Source organism: Dipodomys spectabilis, unplaced genomic scaffold (genome assembly GCF_019054845.1).
Source record: "Dipodomys spectabilis isolate Male_0828 unplaced genomic scaffold, ASM1905484v1 ptg000002l, whole genome shotgun sequence".
Lineage (NCBI taxonomy): Eukaryota > Metazoa > Chordata > Mammalia > Rodentia > Heteromyidae > Dipodomys > Dipodomys spectabilis.
This window is the reverse complement of record NW_024870679.1, coordinates 39,273,303-39,290,772: the sequence shown is the minus strand read 5'-3', so window position 1 is coordinate 39,290,772 and position 17,470 is coordinate 39,273,303. Positions and strand designations below refer to the sequence as shown.

Below are 17,470 nucleotides of genomic sequence, written 5' to 3'. Positions count from 1 at the left end.
GTACAATTTCTTTATATTTATTTCTTTGAGAATTTTTCTCTTCCTATATTTTCAAATTCTGGTAAATGCCAGCCACATAGGACCTAGTACTAATTAGCTCTCGGACACTATAGATTTTGATTTTATACTATTGGCATAGAATATATAGAACTAAGCTTTCTTCCACTTAGGAGTTACAGATGTATTTTTCCTATAGAAACTTAAAAACTGCTGGTGTAGTTTCTCATAGTGTAAAATGTCAGAGGTATGAGTTCACAAACAGATCAAGTATCCAAGGTCATTATTTCCAGGGTACTGGTTACAATAATTTTAAATGCTTTGTATATTCATTCCACTAAAATTATAGTATATTAATACATTGTTAGTCATACTTCTCTGAAGAAAGAAATAGACAAAATTTAAAATTGTATTTCAAAAGATATTTAAACCAATCATCAGGGAAGTTGACTTCATTAGACATGGTCTTCTGTTAAATGCAAATGAGATTACATACATGAGATACATACACTCATGATGATTGGTCTTATTTGGTCAGATGGGATGAAAGCATCTCTTTATGTAAAGTAAAACATAACTCTACCTTTGTGAGGAAGTACTGAACTCTTCTCAAACAATTTCTGTTTTGTTACTCTTGTCACTAAAAGAAAAAAGAAATCCTATGTTAAGAATTAATATGGAAAAGTTATACATGGTGGTACATACCTATAATCCCAGCTCTTGGGAAGCCGAGGTAGGAGGATGGCAAATTTGAGGCCAGCTTGGGCTACATAGGAAAATACAATGAATTCATATGGAATAATTTTCCATTATGTAGGACAACTTCATAAGAAGACATAATTTAAAGGGTAATACATGCCATAGCTATCAAATATAAAGTACAAATGCCATATAATATATATTACATAAGTAATAATATGCAATTGCATATTTTAAAAATGATCTCTACATAAGAGAAGCCTATTAGAAGTTTCCAAGGTATAATCTTTTCCTTACCATTAAAGAGGTATTCACTGGCTAGGAATGTGGCTTAGTGGTAGAGTGCTTGCCTAGCATGCACAAAGCCTTGGGTTCAATTCCTCAGTACCACTTAAACAGAAAAAAAAGCCAGAAGTGGTGCTGTGGCTCAAGTGGTAGAGCACTAGCCTTGAGGACAAAGAGGCACAAGGACAGTGCCCAGGCCCTGAGTTCAAGTTCCAGGACCAGCCAAAAAAAAAAAAAGAGGTATTCTCCAAGTTACATAGCCTAATAAAAGATATATGGCTTCTTATTTAAAGAAGAGAAAAGTAGTTCTCTCACATTCCAGTAATGGTATTATCAAATTTAAACTTGAGAAAAATGAAGAAATTTATTTAAATTTACTAATGTTGAAAACATTAAATTTTCTTACTTAGTTCTTTGGTTTTCTTCATTTCTCTTCTTAAGAAACATGGTGTATAGAAGGTGCCAATGAGATTTTCAAGCTCTCTGTTTCCCTCCAAAGCCTAAAAGAAAGTCATCTTAAATGAATTAAGTAAGTTTTCTATAACATTACTGACAAGAAAAAATTTTATGTTAGGAAATTTAACTTTTTCGATAATTTGGTTATTGGAAGCTTTCTAATGCCTGACTAAAAACAATGCATTATTATTACTCATAGCTATTCAAGAGGTGATTGGGAGAATCATGAGTCTAGACCAGCCACGGCTAAGCGTCAGAGAGACCACAATCTCAATTACAGATGTGGTAGTACTCATCATACATTAGGAGGATCAGAGTTTGATACCAGCCCCAGGAAAAATATGAGGACCTGTCTGGAAGGAAAACAAACAAAAAACCATACATCAAACGGGTTGTGGCTGTGGCTCAGGATCAAATGGTAGAGTGCCTTCCTAGCAAGCACAAGGCCCTGAATTGCCCAGAGGCAAAACCAAAGTATTATTAATTAAAAAGATTAAGCATATCTACAAATGTGAAAGCCAGATATATCTAATATATTATGGTTCAGTAATATTCACATAAGCAAAAACATTCTCATTAAAAGTAAACTAAACATATCACTTGTGAACTCTTGGATTGAATCTCTAATCTGGAACTTATTTCCTATTACTCTTCAAATGAGGTAGGAAGTATGAAAAACAAAAAGGCAAACCTGTATACTACGTAAATTTTGCACTATCTTCAAGATTTCTTCTGATGATTTTTCAGCTTTAGATAGCAACATCATGAATCTAGGAATGAAGGAAAAAAATAATACTCAGTAGAGTAAATGTTATAAATGTGGCAAGTCACTTTCAGCGCTTTAATTCCACTTTAAGAAACTTTAATTCCATTTTCCACTCCTTTCTTGACATTTTTCAGGGTGATAAAGTATGCAAATGCTCCTCTTTCATTTTTCATTGCTTTGCAAACAATATATACGACCAAGCATCTCCAGAAGTCTCACTTCTCTCATTCCCCACTGAGTGAGAAAGAAGACATTGCTGGCTTGTTACTTCTCTATAGCTCCACACCACTGCTCACTTCACCCGAGACTGAGGCAGTGTAACTCAGAGACTCAAAAACCGGACATGGTGCTGTGGCTCAAAGTGGTAGACCACTACCTACCCTTGAGCAAAAGAGCTCAGGGACAGTGCCCAAGCCCTGAGTTCCAGCCCCATGATTAACCAAAAAAAAAAGTCACAGAATATTCAAATAAAAAAACTAAATGATAATGATAATATGCTGCTAATATTTTAAAGCATTTTTCTCAACTAAAGGTACTGTACTTGTTACTTTGCAATCTTTAAATTTTAAAAACAACTTTGTGGTAAAAATCATTTCTATTTTACAGGTATGGAAACTGAAGACAAAAAAATTATTTCATTATCCAGGACTAGTAACAGTCAAGATGTGAACTTAAGTATGTCTGACCTATGTTTTTAAACCATTATACAATATTTACAAAAGTGCAGGAATGGCATCCTTATTGAGAGTATAGAAAATACAAGTTACTAGGCTATATCCATGAAAGAGCTATAATATCAGCAATTTCTCTAGACTAGAAATATCTATTCCTGGGTAACTTTCCTATACATCAGAAGACTGATCATTTAAAAAAAAATCCATAGACAATGTAAAAACACTCCTTGTCCAAAAAATGTCCCCACTGTTTTTAGGTCTATTATATGTTCATGGACTTCCTTGGGTAGGTTTTTGGAGTATCCTTTAATCTTTCAATTTAAAATACTTTTGTGGTTAAGATATAACAAAATTTGTCATTTCAAACATGGTAAGTACATAACCCAGTAGATTGATAATGTTGTGCAACCACCACCACAATCTATACCTAAAACAGAAATTCTAACCATTAAGATTGCTTGATTCCCTATGCCATAGCCCAACTAGCATCTGAAAAATATATAACCTACTTTTTGTCTCTTTAAATTCACCTCTCCTAGATACTACATATAATTGCAACCTTAGAATACTTGGCCTTATCTATCTGGCTTGTTTCACTGAGTCCTGTTTTCAAGGTTCATCCAATGTGCAGCATGTATCAAAACTAATTTCCCTTTTATGACAAATAATATTCAGTTTCACGTATATATCACTTTTTGCCTATCCAATCATCTGTGGAGAAACATTTGGGTTGTTTGCACCTATTGGGTATTGTGAAGTATGCTAAAGTGTATACTGGTGTACAAACATCTTTTTGAGTCAGAGAGAGAAGGAGAGAGAGGAAGAGAGGAAGGAAAGAAGGAAGGAAGGAAGGAAAGAAGAAAGGGAGGGAGAGAGGAAGAGGGAGGGACTGAAGGAGAGAGGAAGGGAGACTGTCTGATTTACAAGTGGTTTGTTGATAGTATCAGGTTACATAATCTAATTTTTCTCAATATACTGTGTTCTATGGAAATAAAAATGAGAGAAATAATTCTGTGCTAAGGGGTAGACGAAGGGGTTTAGAAAGTCAAATACGTTAGGCTTATTCTATTTGGGACCTCTCAAAAAGTTAAGTTTCTTTTTATGAAAAGAAGTTTTAAAATAGGCCAATTTATCAATTCTTTTGTGGTTGGTACTTTGCCTACTTCAAGGTCTTAAAAAGCTGTCCTACATTTTCCTCTTAAATTTTTACTTTTACTCTCCACATTATAATCTGTCTAGAATTGATTTTTGTGTATAGTGTGAGGCAAGGGTCCAGATCTAATTTCCCCAGCAAGTGACAGTGCTATCATTTATGGAAGGGACAGTTACTTAGGCAGGAATATAGAGAATGTAGAAAAGGGATACCCTGCTGTTAACTCAGCTAATTGAAAACATTCTTGAAAACATCATACTCTCTGACTTCGAATTCTTAGATCACTGATTGTCTTTAGTAGTTCTATTTATCTGAACAAATCTGACTTTGAGAAGAGATACTCCAGAAAATTATTGATATCAGGTCATTAATTGATAATTGTGTCAATGGGAACTTCTTCTAGGAACTTTATAAATAAAGTACATCACATCTTTAAGAAAGAATACTTCAGCTGAGCTATAGAATGTTTCTATAAATAGTTAAATTGTCATGTTAACAAATATGAAAACTTTGCTGCAAAATATGCATGATTTTTTTGCTTTTTCCAATATAAAGTTTGCTGAATGTACAAGAAGAGTTTATCACTTAGGACAGTAATTTTTTTAGGGGTTGGGGGGGGCTCTGTCAGGAAACCATTACCTATAAACTAAAATGATCTTGGTTTGATCAAAAAAAGAAAACTACTCAAAACTAATACAGAAAAATAAAATGGCTTATTGTTTAAAAAAGTGATAGAAATATATTGCTGACAGGGTATTAGTTAAGCTTATTTTCTACAACTGTAATTGATGAAGACATGGATAAAATCTTCGTGTCTCTGTGAAATCATCTGTACATGGGGGGAGAGGATAATAAAAATTATTTCTAACCAAGAAAAAAAAATATGTATGATTTTAAAAATAAACTTACTCATCATTGTCTTCTTCTGTTGATTCCTTTCTTTTAGTCAAATTGAAGTGAATCATTGTTTTTCTCTTTCCTAAAGAACATATAGTTAAGAGACAATTTGTCAAATTTCAATAGAATTTAGATTTCTAGTTTTAGCTGGATATGGCAGTACATGCCTACAATCCCACCACTTGGAGGCAGTTGCAGAAGGATACTGGCTTACAGGCCAACCTGTGATAAAAAGCAAGACCTTGTCTCATAGAAGCAAACATTAAAATCCAATGGAAACAGAATAAACTGGGTATCAAGGCTCATGCCCATAATCCTATCTACTCAGAAGTCTGAGAGGCAGAGTTAGTTCAAAGCTAGGCTGCCAGAAAATCCCACAAGATGATATCTCCAAAATAATCAGCCAAAAGTAGTGCTGAGGGTATGGCTCAAGCAGTAGCACACTAGCCAAGTAAGTAAGTTCAAGGCACTGAGTTCAAACCTTGTACTGCCAAAAAATGGAAAAGAAAGATTGTCAAATTTTAATGTGAGTTTATTTACTAATTTTTTATGTCTATCCTGGTGCTTGAACTCAAGGCTTGGGAGCTATTCCTGAGCTTCATTTGCTCAAGATTAATTTTCTATCACTTGAGCCACAACTCTACTTCTGTGTCAAATTTTAAAAAGAAAATAAAAGGATGAAAAAAGGAAGTAGGATTTTTTTCATTAAAAAAGTGATATTATATAGAAAAAACATTTTTTTAAAGATTTGGAGACATGGTTTATGTGATAGGGTACCTGCCTAGCAAATATGAGGCTCTAAGTTCAAACCTTAGTAACACCAAAAATAAAAAGGAAAGAATTATCTTTTGAATAAAAGTTTTGTGATATTTGGAGTATTTAAGTAAAAACTAGGGAAATCCAATTTGATGATAATATAATTAGATTAAAATACAATAGTAAATATAGTTAAGTTCTTAGTGATAGCACAGCAAAAAAAATTGATGGTAGGGAAAAAGTACCTATTGTTTATTTAACAAATATATAAAGCATACAACATGACGATCTTCACATGCTTATCACTGTTTTCTGAAAAAATGTAATATCACCTGTCTTTGCAATTTTCAAATTTTAGTATGGAGATATACAATTAAGTAATTAATTTTAATTAAAAAGATAAAGACCAAGGCTGGGAAGGTGGCTCAGTGGTAGAGCACTTGCCTTGCATGCATGAGGCCTTGGGTTCGATTCCTCAGTACCACATAAGCAAAAAGAAAAAAGCCGGAAGTGGTGCTGTGGCGCCTTGAGCTGAAGAGTTAGGCCCCACGACCAGCCCAAAAAAAAAAAAAAATCAAATAAGTTCAAAACAGAATTATAGAACTTGAAAATCCAGAGACATTTATGATCTTGTTAATATGTATACAATATTGATATGTTTCATTTTAACAAATTAGGTAAAATGAGAAGATTTCTTTGTTTACTGTGTAGATTCTAGTACATGTTTAATACACAATAAAAACGTTAAAAATAAAATATAAATTAGGCTAATCATAGCATATCTAAAACATTTTGTTAAATTTGAGCATATAAAATTCTATATTATAAAAAATGACGTGCCAGGGGCTGGGAAGGTGGCTCAGAGGTAGAGCACTTGCCTTGCATGCATGAGGCCCTGGGTTCGATTCCTCAGCACCACAGAAGCAGAAAAAGCTGGAAGTGGTGCTGTGGCTCAAGTGGTAGAATGCTAGCCTTGAGCTGAAGAGCTGAGGGACAGCGCCCAGGCCCAGAGTTCAGGCCCCACGACCGGACCCCAAAAAAACAAAACAAAACAAAACAAAAAATGACATGCCACTGATTCCTGACCTTACTCAATATTTAAAAAAATTAGGGCTGGGAAGGTGGCTCAGTGGTAGAGCGCTTGCCTTGCATGCTCAAGGCCCTGGGTTCGATTCCTCAGCACCACATAAGCAAAAAGAAAAAAGCCAGGAGTGGCGCTGTGGCTCAAGTGGTAGAGCACTAGCCTTGAGCTGAAGAGCTGAGGGACAGTGCCCAGGCCCAGAGTTCAGGCCCCACGACTGGACCAAAAAAAAAAAAAAAAAAAAAAATTAAACCTAGAAAATTGAAATTCATGCTTTAAAATAAATATTTTAGCAATAAACTAAAGGAGCACAACATTTATTTATGTTCATAACTCAATTAAAAAAACTTAAAAATATTTCATACTAAAAGTTGTTTTTTTTCCTATGGAAAAATTCTACAATTTAGAAAGGCATTTCAAATAACTAGAAAAAGAAGGGAATGAAGTATGATAAAGACAAACCATATAAAAATTCAGTAAATGTGGATTAAAAATAATGGAAATCAGGAATAAAAACAACGTTTAGGAATCTTACTGTTAACCTGTAGTGCAGCAGTACCTGAGTTCTGTGCCTTTAATTTATGCACATGATGGATAGCTTGTTCAGGGGTGTATCTGAAACCACTATAATTGATAGTAGCTGAGGGCCATCAGACCATAATTTCTATTTAATGGCTGGAACAGTACAGGAACAAAGTCTACGGTAGCATTTTAAAATAAGTGACTAGAAAGTTTGCTTTTACGTTCAAAGTAATATCTACATTCTAGTCTTTTCTACATTAAATTCTTTGGGAAAAGAGAAAAATCAGATGCAGCAAGATCTACATATTATTAAATCAAAATCTTGATTTAATCAATACTAGAAAAATCTCACTGTACGTGGAAAGGAAAGTTCAACTTACCATTTGCTGGTCTATTTCTGTGCTCTTGTTCTTCAGATCTTTTGGGAGAGGAAAAAGGGCTCATTTGACAAGTTCCAGTTGTTGGAGAGTAAGTTTCAATGCTTTTCTTCCTTGTGATTTTTGGGGAAGCAAATGACTAGATATAAAAATTTGGAACACAAAGATTTATGTTTAGCTGTAGATCTTTGAAAATGCCTTAAAAATCCAGCAATATTCAAATGTATACTAATTTTCCTGGTCTTTTCAGATTTAAAATATACCCATTTACCACCTTCAGAGCTAACACTATTCTACTTATGCAGCAATTTCAGAACTCTACACGAATTAGGGCATTTCAATTTGATTTTTATGCAACTCTGACATTACAGTGTTACTAACTTATTAGTTGGTAGCTCCCAACAGGTTTAACGATATCAGTCTCACAGCATCATACTCATTTTTTGTTTCAATGAATCTGAACTCTCAGAGTTGCTTTTTCCTAAGATCAGCAAGGAAATTCTGGAAAGGAGCAGTGCTCTCTCATATAGTTATTCTTAAATGGTTCACAGTTCTCTGAAAGTGTCATAACGTGAAGATTAGATAATGTCCAAACAAAAATAATGTCTAAACAATTGTGAATTTGGTCTAACTACAACTTCTTTTGGTAGCATTCTCCTTTTATTTCCCTAGGCAATGTGTATTTCTCTTATTGTAGGTAACATACTCTTTTAACGGTTTCATTTGTCTACCACATAGAAGTTGTTCCTGAAATTTTTTCTTCATTTTTTACCCTAGAGAACTCAAAAGTGCATAAAGAATGAATGACTTAAAAGGAACCAACCAGCAGATTTGGTTACATCATTCTACTCAGAATATACTCATTAGTTCATTCAACTAACATTCACTGGCACCTGGAATTTCAGATTATCCTATAATATCATCTTGGAATGTTTCTTTCTTTATTTTCATTTAGGTCTCCAATTCATGACATCCCTTTTTTGGGGGGTGGTCCAGTCGTGGGGCTTGAACTCTGGGCCTGGGTGCTGTCCCTCAGCTCTTCAGCTCAAGGCTAGCATTCTACCACTTGAGCCACAGCGCCACTTCCGGCTTTTTTCTTTTTGCTTATATGGTGCTGAGGAATCAAACCCAGGGCCTCATGCATGCAATGCAAGTGCTCTACCACTGAGCCACCTTCACAGTCTATGACATCCTTTCTTTAAACATCCATTATCTCATTATTAACTGTTTGCTCTCTTAAATTTTGCTTTCCATTATGCTTCTTGGTCACCTAACAATGCTAACTAATACATATATATGTATATATGTATATATATAAGTATATATATGTATATGTATAAGTATATATACATATATACATACATACATACATATATATATATATATAAATGAATTGTCCTGGCCTCAAGGAGCGTCTACCAAGTTAGCCACGCCAGAAATGAGGTTTTAAGTGAGTATATATGCTAGAAATTCAGAGGTATATAAAGTGAATATACCATAAAACAGAAAAGTAAAGGAAGAGGGTCAAAAGGGGATGAGAATGTTGAAAGGAGTAACAATGATCAAGATGCATTGTATTTGTAAACTGCTTTGTTAAATTCATAATCTCCTTTGTACAACAACTTAAAGATAATAAAAAATTTAAAAAAAGAGCGAGATGGGAAAACCAATGTGGGTGAAGTAATCTGCTACAGAAGGATAATTGTGAGAGGGATGGCTGATGCTTAGTTAGATAAGTGAATATAAAAAGCATGAAAAACCAGAAGTCATGGCATAACAGATAGCTCAGGATGAATGTGGGGATAAAGTCTCAAGACTCATGTGCTGTTAACACTGTATAACTAAACTTTAGCTTGGTAGCTAAATTCTCTATGGTCAACTATCCTTTATTTTTAAGACACCCAGGACAGAAATAGTGGCTTTGTCACCTTTCTCAAAAATCTTGGTATTCATTCTAACAATATATAGTATCAAAAATTTTATAGTTAAGATTTTAAATGATAAATATTTCTCTGTTTGGGGGAACAAAAAGCATTTATTTTATGTATCTATAGTAGCCACAAATGTAACCAATATCTTAAAAAAAATCAAACCATAATATCAAGTTATAACTAAAGCAATCCTTTTAGTAGGGTAGAACGGTCTTAAGTCTCTTTATCAAGAGTTACTATTACCTCTTCATCTTGGTTTTCACCTGTTTATATATATTCAGTCATAAACTATGACATTTATCCAATCCCTACTCTGCTTTTCCAAGAATTTATTGCCTAGAACTATTTCACTGTGTATGTACAAGAAATGAAAGTCACTACTCTAAAGTACGTTTATGTCAATCTGTTTTCCTATTTTCACCAAAAATTATTTTATCCAATTGCCAGATGTCTAAACATTGCTACTGTAGATAATATATTTCTTCTTAAAAACAATTTTCTAGCTTTCAGAAAAGTCTTGCATGTGCATGCACATGGATGTGAGTGTGTGTGGTTTGCCTCACTTTAAAAACATCAAATTTCCTTTTCTTTTCTTTTTAGTTATTTGTGTTGGTTAAAAGGAAAAATATACAGTAACTACTCTAGATTGACAAAAAACTGAAATTCTACTTTTCCCTATCCTCCCAATAAATATTCTTCAGTAAACAATTTCTTTTTTACTTCTTGTTGGTCAGGGCCTGGGCTCTTTCCTGAGCTCTTTGCTCAAGGCTAGTGTTCTACTACTTCAGTCACATCTTCACTTCTGGATTATGTACTTAATTGGAGATAAGAGTCTCTTTTCTGCCTGAGCTGGCTTCAAACTTCGATCCTCAGATCTCAGCCTCCTGAGTAGCTAGGATTACAGGAATGAGCCACCAGCACCTGGCCCAACAATTTCTTTTAAGATGCTTGCTCTCCTGTATACACAAAGAGAAAACCTTACTTCCCTAAGTTTTCTTTCCTTCAAGATTTTACCCAAGTTTTCTAATTTTTATTTATTCTCTGAAGATGCTAAAGAGTGATTCTATTAGACCCTTCCAAAAAGCAGTAACATTTGGCTAGAAAAGGGAAAAAAATCATGCAAGGAAATAGATGTCACAACCAGTTCTATAATAATTTATATAACTGCTTCAAATAGTTACTGAGTACATAGATATTTAGAACAAATTTATCACAGAACAACTAAACAAAAAGGCCATGTTTGAAGATTTGGTTAATGACCAGCCCAAATGCTAAACTTTTATTTTTTAAGAGGACAAATCTTGTATAGTAGCAAAACTAAAATTCAGGCATTGATTTTTATGTGTAAGAAGTGATCAATGATCACTCTATAACTTCAAAGAGATATGACATTTTCCTTCAATATCCTTTGCCAATTGTAGCTTGCTTCATCACCTTGTTTAAAGCATTCTACCAAAAAAGATGCCTGCATTTCATTGATTTTTTTTTTTAACCCATTATGTATAATCTACAAAGTACTAAGGGTCATTTCATAATGAAATACAGAATATAAAATTATTATTATGAATTACTTGTCTATGCCATCACTGAAATATTTAAAACATAGGTACTTTATAGGTATCTAATCAAAAACAAAAAGGCAGCTAAAGTTGTATTTTTTTTTTTTTTTAATTTTGAGACAGACCTTACTGTGTTACAGGCCTGGAATTCACTATGTAGCCCAGACTAGCTTCAAACTTATCATCTTCCTGCTTCAGTTTCCTCAGTGGGGGAAAATACAGGCATATAACACCAAGCCCAGCAAGATAATATTTTCTTGGTAGTACTAGGAGTTTGAAAACTCAGGGCCTTGCACTGGCATGATACTATTGGGCCATATATAGCTTGTTTTTCACTGATTATTTTAGGATAGGGTCTTTCTTCCAATCCAGGTACATGCCTAAGCCTTGACCTGCCAACTCTAGGCTTCCTATTGTAGCTGTGATTATAGGTGCATGATACCTCATCCAGGTTCCCTCAATAGAAACTCATTTTTCTGTCCAGGCTAGCCTGGCTCTATGATCTTCCCAAACTCAGCATCCATATAGTTTGAGATGACATATAGAAGGGTGGAAAGCACTCTTAGTAGTAGTTATAGAATTTATATTAGAGAATTTAAAAATCTAACAGGATTAGGTACTTTTCACATTTTGGGCCTTGAGTTCCTGGAAAAGTAACAAGGATCAACTAATATCAGCTGCTACAATTACCAGACTTAGTGGTTTATAAACACTGGAGTTTTGTTGTTGTTTTTTAAATATAAAACACAAAAGGATTTATACATATCTAGTGATCCTACTGGAAAGTAGAGAAAGAAGAGGATCAAGATATCAGATCTTCAATAATGGAAATGTACTACTTCTTGATTGGGTATTTGATATACAGGGCTATGTATTCATTAAAATTCATTGAAATGTACATTCAAGATCTGTGAATTTAATGATTTATCAATTTAATATTTAAAAAATTTAACAGGAAAAATAAAACTTCAGCTGAAAAGGTTGATATACTGGTTTTTCTATTTGTGCTCATTATTCTTCCATAATTTTATGATACTATAATAATTTTAATGTAAGAAAGTTATGCCAGTGGAAAAGGATATATTATTGTACTGATTTAGTAATCCTCAAGATATTTTCTATGAAGCATTTTCATGGCTGTTTCCCATCTTACTTTCATAATCCTCTTATTTTTCCGAATATGAAGCTTATTCCAACCTAGATAGGTTTTTATTTACTGAACTATGGTTTACTGCAATAAAATACACAGATCTAGTTCAACTTGCTGACTTTTGTGAGTTCTCAGTATATAAAACTGATGAAACCACCAGCTGAGATATACATTTTACTATCCAGACCTTCTTACAGGCTCGGTTGCAACCATTTTCTAATTCCAATAACCACACATAATTTTGCCTATTCTTGAACTTCCTATAAATGAAAGACATTTTTGCTTAACATGTTTGCTTTTTTTTTGTGTGTGTGTGTGTGTGTGTGTGTGTGTGTGTGTGTGTGTGTGTGTGTGTGTGTGTGTGTGTGTGTGTGTGTGTGGTGTGTTGGTCCTGGGGATTGTTTGCTTTTTTTTTGGGGTGTGTGTGTGTGTGTGTGTGTGTGTGTGTGTGTGTGTGTGTGTGTGTGTGTGTGTGTGTGTGTGTGTGTGTGTGTGGTGTGTTGGTCCTGGGGATTGTTTGCTTTTTTTTTGGGGTGTGTGTGTGTGTGTGTGTGTGTGTGTGTGTGTGTGTGTGTGTGTGTGGTGTGTTGGTCCTGGGGATTGAACTCAGAGCCTTGGTGCTATCCCTGAGCTTCTACTGCTCACATATAACACTCTACATCTGGAGCCACAGCTTTACTCTTGGCTTTTTTTTTGGTAGTTTATTGGAAATAGGATTCTCACAGACTTTGCAGCCTGGGCTAACTTTGAACTGTGATCCTCAGATCTCAGCCTCCCGAATAGCTAGGATTACAGCTGTGAGCCACCTGGTGCCCAGCTGCTTACCTTGTTTTGAGATCATATGTGTTAGTAGTATATTCTTTTATTGTTGAGTAGTATTCCTTTCTTAAAATATACCATAATGTGGGCCCTGAGTTTAAGCCCCCTGACCAACAACAACAAAAAAAAGAAAAGAAAGGAAAAGAAAAAGAAAAAAAGTGGTACAGGAAATTAGCATGAGCCAGGAAAAGGAAGCGAAGATCAGATGAGGTATCTACATTTGTAACAAGGATGCTTATTCCAATCCTCTAATCCGAAGGAATGGGTTTGCTCCATACTTGAGTCAGCCTTCAGTGATATTGTTAGGCCTACCATGCACAATGATGTGTGTGTGTGTGTATGAGTGTATGCACTTGTGTGTATGTGTGTGTAAAAGTTGGAGTTGGTAAATATAGGTTTTTGGAATGATAGTGGGAGGTACAGGAAGAATTCACTACAGGGCTGGGACTGTAACTTAGAGGTAGCATGCTTGCCTACCATGCATGAAGCCCTGGGTTCGATTCCTCAGTACCATATACACAGAAAAAGCTGGACATGGCTCTGTGGCTCAAGTGGTAGAGCACTAGCCCTGAGCAAAAAAAGCTGAGAGACAGTGCCCAGGCCCTGAGTTCAAATCCCAGGACTGGCAAAACAAAGAATTCACTATAGCAAATCACCCTTCAAATAAACCCATCTCAATGACAAGAGTCCTTCAAACACCCATCGTGCTGCTTAAGAATGAATGTATGAAATAAGGGCTGAAATTAACCTTTCAAAATTGTGGGCTTTTGTCTTGGATAAAGACCTGTTGTGTTTTTTTACAGTATCTGGAGCCAGTATCCTGCCCTGCTACAGTAGTGATTGTGATGTCATGGTGGCTAAAGAGAAAAAGGTTTCATTTACATGTTGTAAGACCACTATGAACATGTATCACTGAGCTACAGGGTAAGTACAATGGAACACAATTGGTAGTTTGTATCTCATCCCAGATGGGAGACTAAGAAAGGAGAGAAGAATGTATTCAAGTTACTCAGGAACTTTTATAGAGGTACAAAAATCTTATGTTGAAACGGTCATAGATTTACTAAGATTTACTAATAGGAGGGGGACAAATGTAACTCTCTACTTACTGCTAGACATTCTTGAATCAAACAGCATTTCAGATTTTCAGATTAATGATATTTAACTTGTAGTGACCTTGTAGAAATAAGAGATCATAAAGAGATTCTACTTATCATTCGGTCTAACAAATTAAATAATCAAAGCGGGCACCGGTGGCTCACGCCTGTAATCCTAGCTACTCAGGAGGCTGAGATCTGAGGATCATGGTTCAAAGCCAGCCCAAGCAGGAAAAGTCCCTGAGACCCTTATCGCCAATAAACCACTCAGAAAACCAGAAGTGGCACAGTGGCTCAAGTGGTAGAGCACTCACCTTGAGCTAAAGAGCTGAGGGACAACGTCCAGGCCCAGAGTTCAAGCTCCATGACCGACAAAAATTAATTAATTATTTAATCAGACTAAAATGGACAAATTCTTAGAAACATTCAACCTGTCAGGACTGAACCATGAAAAGTAGAAAATATGAATAGATGACCAGCAGCAAGTAAAAGCTGAGTTAACATTCAAAGTAACTGGTTTAAAAGTACAGAACTGGCCCAAATATAATAATAATTATTTTAAAATACAGGCTATTATTAGCAGCACTAGTCTCTTTGCTAGATTCTCATCTGCAGGAAAAAAAAGAATAGAAAGCCCGTTGTGATGACAATTGTGCTTCATGAAGAGAATGGATTCTGAAATGGTCATTCTTCCCCATTTAAATAATGTTTCCATCTCCCAAGGAAGAGCTTTCGGGCAGAAAAGAACAGTATTTCATTTCAAGCTGGACTACTCATCTACCAAAATACCATTCTGACCAAAGAAACAGATGCAGAATTACAGTCACAGCTGCATTCTGCACAGAACAAGTTGGATAATGGTACTCTAAATTGCTAATTACACTGTTAATGATTTTTTTTTAGTGTCATTGCAGTATTTTGCCACCTTGGTGTACGATTTTTTTTAAAAAAGCATTTAGAAAGTTTTTAAAATGGTAAATATTTCAGTTTTGTTAAATACCAGTATATCTTCCAAAGAGAAACTCCATATAAAATCCATTTCTTAAAATGACATTCTCATGAGATTTTGCAGGAGTACATTATATGTTAAGTATTTTCATTTACTTTCTCATCAGTTTATTTAGACTTGAAATTACCAAAATCATAATTATTTTGGTATTAGTGTTTGTATCTAAATCCACAGTGGTATGATAATAAACTAACATATGTCATGACATGCTGGCACTAGGAATGTGCTATGACTAGACTTACAAAAGTAATAGCAGCAGTACTATTTAATTTTTATTGTGATAACCATGGTGAAATTTATGACAGTGTTGGTACTTTGTTGTTGGATCTGTGCCAGCATAAAAATAAAAGGACAACAGGAAAATAATTCCATTTTTGATATGAAAATGTTACTGATGTTTTTATTTTAATTAAGATTATAATATGTAGATTAAAGTATTGCAAGTATGCTGTATTATTTCTTACATTTAAAAGGCATTCTATTTTTTCCTACCAATAAATTTATTTAAAGCTTCTAAATAATTTGCTTCTAAGTGAATACCTTAAACTGGCCAGAAAATTCCACATATGTGATTTATAAAAGATATTTCATATGCAAGAAACAGCGGGGCTGGGAAGGTGGCTCTACCTACCACTTGAGATACAGCTCCACTTCTAGCTCTTTGGTAGTTAATTGGAAGTGAGAGTCGTATGCACTTACCTGTTTGGGCTGGCTTCAAACCACAGTCCTCATATCTCAGCCTCCTTAGCATCTAGGATTACAAGCATGAGCCACCAGTGCATAGCCCATGCATAGCCCAATTGTGTTCACTGTCAATTACTGATTTACCTTGGTAGATATAAAAACGTTCAATGAGCTGGGAAGGTGGCTCAGTGGTAGAGTGCTTGCCTTGCATGCACTTGAGGCCCTGGGTTTGATTCCTCAGCACCACATAAGCAGAAGAAAAAAAAAAAAGCCAGAAGTGGCACTGTGGCTCAAGTGGTAGAGTGTTAGCTTGAGTTGAAGAGCTGAGGGACAGCACCCAGGCTCAGAGTTCAGGCCCCATGATCGGACCAGACCTCCCCTCCCCCCCCAAAAAAAAGGAAGAAAAGAAACAGTGTACCTTACAATTATGTCACTTGTTTTTTTGAACTTTTTTTTTGGCGGGGGGGGGGGGGGGGGGGGGGGGGGGGGGGGGGGGGATCCGGTTGTGGGGCCTGAACTCTGGGCCTGGGCACTGTCCCTCAGCTCTTCAGCTCCAGGCTAGCACTCCACCACTTGAGCCACAGCGCCACTTGCGGCTTTTTTCTTTCTGCTTATGTGGTGCTGAGGAATCGAACCCAGGGCCTCATGCATGCAAGGCAAGCGCTCTTCCACAGAGCCACCTTCCCAGCTCATTGAACGTTTTTATATCTACCAAGGTAAATCAGTAATTGACAGTGAACACAATTGGGCTATGCATGGGCTATGCCCTGGTGGCTAATGCTTGTAATCCTAGATGCTAAGGAGGCTGAGATATGAGGACTGTGGTTTGAAGCCAGTCCAAACAGGTAAGTGCATACGACTCTCACTTCCAATTAACTACCAAAGAGCTAGAAGTGGAGCTGTATTTCAAGTGGTAGGTAGAGCCCTAGCCTTGAGCACAAAAGCTCAGGTACAGCACCTAGGCCCTGAGTTGAAAATCTAAGACTGCACCAAAAAAAAAACCCTAAACAAAGCAAAAAACCGTAATTGCTGGGTGCTGGTAGCTCCTGCCTATAATCCTAGCTACTCAGGAAGCTGAGATCTAATGATCCTAGTTCAAGGCCAGCCTAGGCAGATAAATCCATGAGTTGCTTATCTCCAATTAATCAGCAAAATGCCAGAAGTGAAAGTGTGGCTTAAGAGATAATCAGATTTAATTGTAAAAGCTAAGCAAGAGTGTGAGATCTTGAGTTCAAGCTCCAGTAATTGCACAAAACAACAGTCTTATCATGTTATCAATTCTTTTTTCTTGTTGTTGTTGGTCATGGGGCCTGAGCTCTGGGCCTGGGCACTAGCCCTCAGCTCTTCAGTTCAAGGCTAGTGCTCTACCACTTGAGCCACAGCGCCACTTACGGCTTTTTGTGCTTATGTAGAGCTGAGCAATTGAACCCAGGGCCTCATGCATGCAAGGCAAGCACTCTACCACTGAGCCACTTTCCCAGCTCCCATGCTAGCGATTCTTAAGCAAATACTTACATTTTCTTCTAGTGGATCATCCAGTTTCAGTGACCTTCTAACA

General features: G+C 35.8%; 1 protein-coding gene across 6 annotated transcripts in view; it reads right to left on the bottom strand.

The window, feature by feature from the left end:
• The window catches only part of LOC122111783 (integrin subunit beta 3 binding protein), a 41,353-nt gene that overhangs the window by 11,996 nt on the left and 11,887 nt on the right, over positions 1–17,470 (bottom strand). For 3 of the 6 annotated variants that reach the window (XM_042684523.1, XM_042684512.1, XM_042684530.1), the window contains exons 2-7: positions 17,428–17,470; positions 7,667–7,802; positions 4,940–5,009; positions 2,129–2,207; positions 1,388–1,481; positions 581–637 (exon numbers count right to left, since the gene is read on the bottom strand). In XM_042684523.1, coding sequence (XP_042540457.1) covers positions 581–637; positions 1,388–1,481; positions 2,129–2,207; positions 4,940–5,009; positions 7,667–7,802; positions 17,428–17,470 — 479 coding nt within the window. Of the gene's footprint in view, positions 1–580; positions 638–1,387; positions 1,482–2,128; positions 2,208–4,939; positions 5,010–7,666; positions 7,803–10,525; positions 10,532–17,427 lie in introns of those variants that run through there. The other 3 variants (XM_042684519.1, XM_042684533.1, XM_042684543.1) reach the window with 2 other exon arrangements.